Source organism: Arachis ipaensis, chromosome B5 (genome assembly GCF_059453495.1).
Source record: "Arachis ipaensis isolate K30076 ecotype BB chromosome B5, ASM5945349v1, whole genome shotgun sequence".
Taxonomy (NCBI): domain Eukaryota; kingdom Viridiplantae; phylum Streptophyta; class Magnoliopsida; order Fabales; family Fabaceae; genus Arachis; species Arachis ipaensis.
The window spans coordinates 143,932,510-143,941,876 of record NC_142440.1 but is presented as its reverse complement, the minus strand read 5'-3'; the positions used below and the strand labels follow the sequence as shown (position 1 = coordinate 143,941,876).

The following is a 9,367-nucleotide window of genomic DNA, read 5'->3' as shown; positions in this document are numbered from 1 at the left end:
CAATTCTATTTAGTATAATAAATATAAATATAAGAATAAATTTAGATATTTATTTTATATGAAGTTATATTAGTAATTTTGATAAGCAAAAATCAATTTTAAAAAGCTCTTCCTTCTATGCTTTAAAAAACACTCCTAATACTTTTAAAAACTATAAATACAAATACATGCACATAATCTTTTTTTATTTACCAAATACAAAATGAAATACTTATGCTTTTCAAAAAGAACAAACAATTCTTCAAAAACTTTAGCAATCAAAGCTAACGTGAAGTCAAGGTTGACTTGAAAATTAAATATAGGCAAGCTCATTAATTCATTTAACAACATCATCAATGTCATTACTTCCCTCCAAATCAGAATAATCATTATGAACCTCGCTATGCCATTAAGGCTCAAACAATGGTGGCTTTCTTAGCCGAGATGACATACATAGTGGCCAAGGTTGTAAATTGGGAAGTTTATATAAATAGAGCCTCAAACTTTAAAATTGATAAAGTTAGTCTAATCCTTACTAAAGAAAAAGACACAGTGATTGAGGCCACTATCATGTTTGACTTTTCAATATCGAACAATCAAGCTTAATGGAGAAAAGAATATCACTATCTATAGTGATTTGTCGATTGTGACTTTGCAATTTAACGGTGAATACCAAGCCAGACACTACAAAAAAATAATGAGTACCGTCAGATTTACCGTCGGATTAATCTAATAAATTCACCACTAAAAAAGTTACCATCGGATTTACCGTTGTCTTGTAGTTGACGGAATAAACCGCACTGGAAACCCCTTTCCGGCAATTTTTTTTGTCCGGTGCTAATTATCGGCAGATTTTTCGTTGGTGTTTTCAATGGATTGTCAAGCCAGGGGTTGATGGTTACCGTCGAATTAATCTGACGGTAAATTTGGTGCCATTTCGCTTTAAATGGTGCCAAAACTTACCATCAGATTAATTCGATGGTAAATCTGCCGATAGCATTATTAATTTTTATTTTTTATGGATTAATCTCGGATTAAAACTCTTGTTAACAAAATTGTTATCATAAATCTAAAAGCGGTAATCAACAAATTATTTTACTAAAAATAAATGGTATGAATACAATAAAAAGTCACAAAAGAGTAATATACCCTAAACAAACAAAAATGCATAAAATCCTAACAGTTAGAAATCTTGATAATCATCGTCATTTTCGTTGTGATCCCCTTGCTGAGGTGGCAGAGTAGGTGCTGCCGTCTGTACCCCACCAGCAGTATCGCCGCCGGAACCAGTAGCCGATGTCTCCAGCGTGCATCTACTGGTTGTACTCTTCCATCTGCTGTCGCAGCCGATCGAGCTACTCCAACTTCTTTGTCAGGTCTGAGCTGACGATAACGCGTGCAAGAATCTCTCGATACCTCTGCTCAGATAGCTCCTACCGTTGGTGAAGCTCTTCTGTTAGTTTTTGCACCTCCTTCCTCAGGTCGATAACTTCCTGGGGATCAACAGGGCTGGTGGCAGAGGCAGAGGAAACCGCCAATGCGGAGAAGTAGAGGCCGCTGGCGAAGATCGAGCCCAAACCAAAGCGGCAATTCTTGTGGGGTTCAGAGGTGGTCTCGCGTCAAATCTTGTCGGGATCCACGACTGAGGTCTTCGAGCCGGCTTCGTCGGCTCCACTGAGCGGTTGAGATTGCTTGGTCGCGGCCTCCAACCTCTACTGATACTCCTCCTGCATCACACGCGTTAGTTGTGATTAGGATAATAGTTAAATAAACAAACTTAAAACGAAATAAAATTGAAATTTAAGATTAATTTAAACTCACATAATGAGCCGCTGACTGCTCGTCAGCAAATCTCACCCTGTTTGCCTTCAAAGTATGCGTATACTTGAAGGTCTCCGCCAGTGTAGCCTCATGATCCAACGACTTTGACTACAAATTCATATATCAATCAAACATTAAAATAAACGAACAAATTAAAGAATGACAAACAAATACATATAAAGCAAATTTTAATTTTAAATTTTCCGATTTAAATGAAAATCTTATAAAAATTTTGACAGAGTCTCTCCTGAAACTCGGATTTAGCCACCTTTGAAGGATTCCATCCAAACCAAATTAACATAGTTATTTTCACAGTCAAGCATTTTTCAAACAATTTCAGCAGCAGGAATCAGCAAACAGTTAAACAATCCAACATTTTCCAATAATCTCAGAGCCTAATCTAATCTATTCTAACGTATCTTAACCACCTAAATGCACTAAAATTTAATATTAAACACCATAAACTCTACTAACTACTTAAGTAACTTGATAATAAAAAAGAAAATTAAACACTGTAAACTCTTCTAACTAATTTAAGTAACTGCTAAAACAATGACAAAATTTTTACCGGCCTTGTCTTCGTCTTCGTGAATGTCGCCGACCCACCGGTATACCTCAACGACTTGGGCTATGCCATGTTGGTGATATTCGTTAGATGTTGACGCTTGAAGGCCTCATTATCTCTAAAGTGAGCCTCCAGGTTATGTTTGATGTTTGGACGGATCCACTTCGTCAGGTGGTGTTTCTCTAACAAACATTGCTCATCCTCTACTGGAAATGTTTGGCTGCCCACTGGTCATATATCTTGCGGATCATGAGGTTATGCTCTACATCCTATATGAATTTCAATTGCACAAAGTAATTCACTAACATTAGTTACTTGGAATAAAATACAATTCAAATACAGTAAATCAATTATATCCAAATTGGGTTCTTACCGCCCACTTTTGAAACCAACGCTCTTTGGTCTCAGCTGGGATCTGTGTGTAGGTCGGCCATGGATAGTCGTACATTGACTTAATGACCTTGGATATATCTTGTGTGCAAGCATTGAGGTTGGGTGCAAACCTGTCACACAACAAATCGCACAATAACAATCACATAAGATAAACAAACTTAACATAGACACACTAAAGATAAACAAACTTAATATTATAAAATTAAACTCATGACTGCATGCCATCAGGTCAAATCCTCAAACGGATGATGGGTGGTGGTGCAAGGGCATCTTGCTTGGGGGCATTGAAGGTGTCACCCACCGCAGGCTCTTGTCGACGGGAACGCTGCATTTGCAGGGGGCTGTAGTAGACGGAGGCACCCAGTTTGAGTTTTGAACCATGATAAACTATTGGTCCGACGGACCCACCAGTGATGTCATAGGGGTCAACGGGGAGCCAGGGTAGAGGGCGATAACTGGGCGCCCTGGGGATTTGATGGCAATCCGCCCTCTACCACGACCACGGGATGACCCACTCGACCTACCTCTACTACCTGTCATCATGTTTGTACAGCAAACATATTAGCAACATATTAATACCATAACAAACACCAATAAATAATAACATAAGAAGAAACTCAAGAAATAACAAATAATTCTAAGAATATTTTAGTTTAGTAAATTTATAAAAAAAAGGAAATTACAATGTTTTAGTTTCAATAATTACATTAGAATGAATAAGTGTTTTCGTTAGTTTAGCATAAGAATAATAAGAATGTTAACACAAGCATTAACTTCAAAAAATTGACCAAAATTTGCAATAAAAAGCTCAATTTATTTCCTCGAATAACGATGACTCTAATCAACTAAGTATTTATCTCCTTGTTATTTAAGACAAATCAAGGTTATTCAAACTATGGCTCTAGCTTAAGTCAACCCAAAGAATCCTCAATTTGGATTTAAATATTTGACTAAAGATGACTTTAATCTGCTAAGTATTGTATACTTAACATGAGAAACACCACATGTAATATGATGCAAGCATTATGAGGCATTAAAGTTTTGGTGGAATGGTAATTAAGATGGGAAGGTGTGTATTCATTGTTGTCACTACTTGTTACATTGAGAGAAAACAAGACATCATAGGTCACAGATACAATAAGGAAGCAACAAGAAAAAACAAAGTAAAGGCAAGACAACAATTTACATCTACAATTTTTTAGACTAATCTAACACTTCTATGCTCCTACACATGATTGGGAATTACTATAACACCAGTATTTTCTAATCACACTTCTAGATAAAAAGAGCCATAGACATTTCAGAAGCAAAGTTCAATTGCAGTGGGGAGGAAAAATTTCTCTGCATAACATCTCTGACTCTAATCAATCAACTCTAGTTCAAAAAGCAAGGAAATAAATAACTCTGTAATGCAATCACAAAACCAAGATAACCACAAGCATATTTTTGCAATGCATAGTGCACAGAACATGTTTGATAAAATTCCCCACTTAAAAAAGGGAAAAACAAAAACAGAGCATAATCAATCTTAATACTAACATCGTAAGAATCAATTAGTATAGAATAAAAATAATAATATATAAGATGGATGGAATAACAACCTTTGATAAAGAACAAAGAAGGAGCATGACAACTGGAAAGGGGGACAGACCGGCGAGCCTACGGTGGCGGCAGCGGCTTTATAAAAGCGAGAGCTAGACAACGCGATGGACTGATGATTAGCAGAGGGCAGGGCATCAATAGAGGCGGTTGGAGCAATGGTGGCAGAGGCAATAGGGATAGAGAGAGATTGAGAGGTGAGAAGTTAGAGAGAGAGAGAGAGAGAGAGAGAGAGAGAGGAAGCTTAAAGAGAGAAGAGAAATTCGAAATGAAGGGAAAGGGGTTCGCGGTTCCAATTTAGGGCATTATTACCATCGGATTTACCGGCGGATATTTTCGATGGTAATGCAGTTCGGATTACCAAAACACAGCATTTCTATTAAACGTGTTTACCGTCAGATTTGTTCGACGGTAAATCCAACGGTACAAATGGTGCCCATTCGTCGTGGTTTCCCGCCAAAAGTTACTGGCGGTTTTACCGTCGGAAGTCACTATCCGCTGGTAATTATTTGATATGACGAATTTCTCATCAAACTTGTCACTGAATCCGACGGTAAGCACCGCCGCTAAATCTAATGGTAACTCCGACAGTTCTTAGCATTTTTCTTGTAGTGAGAGATCCATTGTTGCAACTGTATTTGAAAAAAGTTCAGGAGGATGTAGCTAATTTTGAATCCTTTTAATTAAGCATGTTTTTAGAGAACAAAATACACGGACTAACAACCTATCCAAGTTAGTAAATACTAAACTTGGGAGTGAGAATCGAACTTTGATTCAATAAGTATTGTAAGAACCTTCTGTTAGTACTAACAATGTAATGATATCCCACTCTAGTGTTATTAGCACTTGGATAGATCTGATCTTAACGTATTTAGAACATCAATTTTTTCTTAATGACCCAACAGAAGCCAAAAAGCTAAGATTGAAATCTTTCAATGTACCATCATAAATGGTCAATTATATAAAAGAGGGTTGTCACACCCTCTACTTAAATGTTTAGCACCTCAGCAAGTGATGTATGTGTTACAGGAAATTCATGAAAGATATTATGGACATCATTTGGGTGGAAAAGTCCTAGTTCAAAAAGTTATGAGGTAGGATACTATTGGCCCACAATCATTAGAGATGTAATGGAGTATGTAAAAAAGTGTAGAAAAGGGTAAAATTCAACCTTCACCAAGTATGTAATGGCTAGGCTAAAGCAGCTAACAAGCTCATCTTAAATGTGTTGAAGAAAAGGCTGGATGAGATCAAGGAGCTATTAGATGATGAATTATGGTTTATACTTTGGTCGTACTATACGACACCAGAATCTTCCACTAGATAAACACTTTTTTGGGATAACTTATGGTAAAGAGGCTGTGATCCCTATGGAAGTCGGGAAACTAAGTGCTATGATGCTCCTCAAAAGCACAAATGATCGTGTTGCACTTGATCTCAATTCTCATAAATAAAGTGAGATCAATGTCTATTTTAGCTGAACATGAGTCACTACAAGAAAAAAGGCCTGTGGCCGCACTTTTTTCTTGCTACGCTTTAAAAGCGTGGCCAAAAGAGGGATAATGGCCACGATATTATGAAGGTTGTGATTGATTAGAGTGGCTAAAAGGTATAACACTAAAGTAAAACTTAGAAGTCTTCAAGAGGGTGATTTGGTTTTGAGACAAGCTGATGTTGGGACCTCGTCAAGTCAAGGAAAGCTATCACTAAATTGAAAAGGTCCCTTTAAGATTAAAGAAGTCCTGGAAAACAAATGTACAAGATAGAAAACTTTGATGGATCTAAGGTACTGAGAACCTAGACTGCTACTCATTTGAGGAGGTATTATTCTTATAAATTGTTAATGTATGAATAAAGGCACTCTTTTTCTGTCAAAAGGATTTTAATGAGGCCATTAAAACTTGTATTAGTTTTATTTTTGATTCAATAAAGTCTTAGTTTCAATTCATATTGATATCTTTGTTTATCTTATGATGTTAAACGTGTGTGTGTCTATATATATATATATATATACTATGAGTACATGGTCGCGCTAATATCGAAAAAGCGATAACAAAGAAATAAGGCGCAAATAAGTTATTCAAAATGGTCATATGAGATTGAAAGTCTAGAATTAAAGGGCAGTTACATAAGCTTAACCAACACAAAGTTAAAGTGGAAAATACCTTGAAAGGAGAGAAATACATTGCAAAATGCAAAAAAAATTAGTACATAATATCTACTACTTGCCCATCCATGACCTTCTTGAAAGCGCTAACTGAGGAGATATCCAACTCAGGAGCCAAAAGCTTGATCTAGTTGAAGATGTTCTTCTCAGCATCGAAAATACCATAAATAGCAGCTCGTTCAGCATTCTCAGCAGTCTTGGAAAGTGTAGAGTTATTCTTCTCCATCTCAACAACCTTTTTCATCAAATTCTTAACTCAAGATACTGAAGTCTTCTTATCATCTTCCAAAGATTTAACACTTTCTTGGAGTTTTCTATTATCTTCTTGTAACGAGGCTAAGGTAGCATTCAAAATTTGAATTTGAGTAGCAGAAGTTTGAAGCTCTTTTTCTTTTGATGCAATTTTAGAACGGAAGCTCGGGATCTCCTTCTCTACATCCCGAACGAAGGCAGCTGAGCGAAGGAGCATCTTTTGAATTTAAGGTAAGGTGTCTTCCACAGGCATCTCAACTAACTTTGACTTGGTCTCCTCGGTCAATAAGAAAGAATCAACAAAGTCGCAGTAGCGGAAATCTTTTTTCAAGACACAACCATAGGAACTTAGATCTTCCGCTTGAGTGGTTATTGATTTCATAAGCCTTTTGCCCTTGCTCTTTTGTTTCTTTCTCACTAGAGAGCTCGAAGGAGGATGGGCATCAAAGATTTCGATATCAATGGTTGATTTATGAGGTTCTGGAGGTGAAAGATTGCTATGGATAGTTGAAGAAGAAATCATATCCCTACCTTCAGTGTTTGTCTGGACAGTGTTAGTACCCAACCTTTGCCTCATAGCAGTAATGGCCTCAGTTTCGCCAGCCATTTTAACTGTTAAAAGAGGAAAACAATTAAAGTGAGAAGAACATTATACTATTTAAAATTTAAAAGATAGACATCAGTAAGAAGAAATGTCATTACCAACAATATTTTTAGAAGCTTGCACATCAGCAAGGATCATCCTCAAATCCAAAGGGTTATCATTCCATAAACCAAGAAGAGATGAACGATGTCACGCTCTATTGGGCTCACACCTTTCAGTTCAATCTTTGGAGAAGCAACGTGAAAGTTCCAATAAAGGTTAAAATTTTTTTCATCCTCCAAAATCATGAAAAAAGGTTGAGACCCAGAGACCCTTTCAACTTTAAAATATTTTTCTTTAAAACCATGGTACGATTCTTCAAAAAGGTTGAAAATTCTATGATTGTGGTTAGCTTGGAAAGATAGAAAACCTTGACCACAAGCACCAAAAGAAATAGCAAAGTTAAAAAAGTAAAAAAATACTCTGGTGGAGATGGGAAACTCGAGGAATGAACATAATAGTTCAAACCCTCAAATGATAGCCCAAGTATTAGGATGCGGCTGAGAAGGGGCACATCCACACAACTTCAAGACATCTTGTTGAAAATCAGAAAAGAAAATTCGAACTTCGAGACATGTAAATAAAGTTTCATACATCCACATCCAATCCAGAACATTTTTAGCATGATGATTAATATGGCAAAGACGCTCTTCTTGGTTAGGGAGAGTAAGTGAGTAGTAGTTACCAACATCATCAAAAGTGAAGATCACACCTGACCCTTTCAATTCATCAAGATCTTCCTTGGTGATGATAGAAGGAGTATTTTTAACTTCCTCAGCTACCCAAGTATATAAATCATGTTTTTGAAAATGACTGGAAGTCAGAAAAGCTTCGTTGGAGGTTCCAATGTGTTTGTCAATGGCAACCACTTTTCTCCTCACCATTTTTTGGGCAAACCTGTAGGAGAACCACTATGTTTTAGAAAATTAAAGTGAATGAAATTTGCTCCAAAAACAACAGAAACAAAAGAATCTAGAAAAAAAGTTATGCGATGGTACCGATCTAAAAAATTAAAAAATTGAAAGAAAATGAAAAAAAAAAGCTTTTATGACCGAAAGAAAGGTGGTTCGAAGGAGAATCAAGAGATTCTCACATGCAAAAAAAATACATCTATAAAAAAACAAAATAATAGAAGCTGGTGCAAAAAATTATAAAAGAAGAAGAAGTAGAAGTAGAGAGAAATAAATGCAAACACATGCATCTTCAAGTGCGAAAAATAAAAAACAAACAAAAAATAGAAAAAAAGAGAGTACCTGAAAGTTGCAGAAAAAACTAGATTGATGAACATGCAGAGAAAAAACTAGATTAATGAACATGCGGTGAGTAGAGGTAGAAGATGGAAAGAGCAAGGAGAAAGAGAGTTCTTTTAAGTAAAGTTGTTCAGAAAACAAGGTGCAATAATAGCGCACAGAGAAAATGAAAAATTTTCTTAAAAATAAAATTTGTGATTTATTTTATTTGATTAATTTAAATATGTTAATCAATTAATTAGTTATTTAATTTAATTGAGAAAAAAAATCAAATTATTTAATATTTTATTTGACCACATTAATTATAACTAATCAATTATATTAATTATTTGATTTGACTGGAATAAATAAATTAATTTTGTTTTAATTTATATTAAATTTTTGTCTTATAGATTCGGATTAATGATTTTTAAGAGTGTCTTAATTAATTATTTATTTATTTTGATTGAAATAAATATCAAATTATTTAATATTTTATTTGACTATATTAACTATAACTAATTATTTATATTAATTATTTTATTTAATTGAATTGATTTTATTTTAATTTGTGTTAATTTTTTTTGTTTTATATATTTTGATTAATATTTTTTAAAAATATTATAATTTTTACATAACATATTTATAAGAATTTTTTTATTTAACTTAATTCATTGAGTCAACTAATTATGATTAATTTATTATATTAATTATTTAAT

At 34.9% G+C, this 9,367-nt stretch overlaps 1 protein-coding gene across 1 annotated transcript; it reads right to left on the bottom strand.

Annotated features, from left to right (window-relative positions):
- Positions 1-6,750: 6,750 nt before the first annotated feature.
- LOC148566071 (uncharacterized) lies at positions 6,751-8,808 on the bottom strand. The gene is made up of 3 exons (XM_088488439.1): positions 8,706-8,808; positions 8,105-8,316; positions 6,751-7,388 (listed from the first exon to the last, which is right to left on the bottom strand). Coding segments are annotated over exons 1-3 (600 nt in total). The 5' UTR covers positions 8,708-8,808; the 3' UTR covers positions 6,751-7,002.
- Positions 8,809-9,367: the final 559 nt, after the last annotated feature.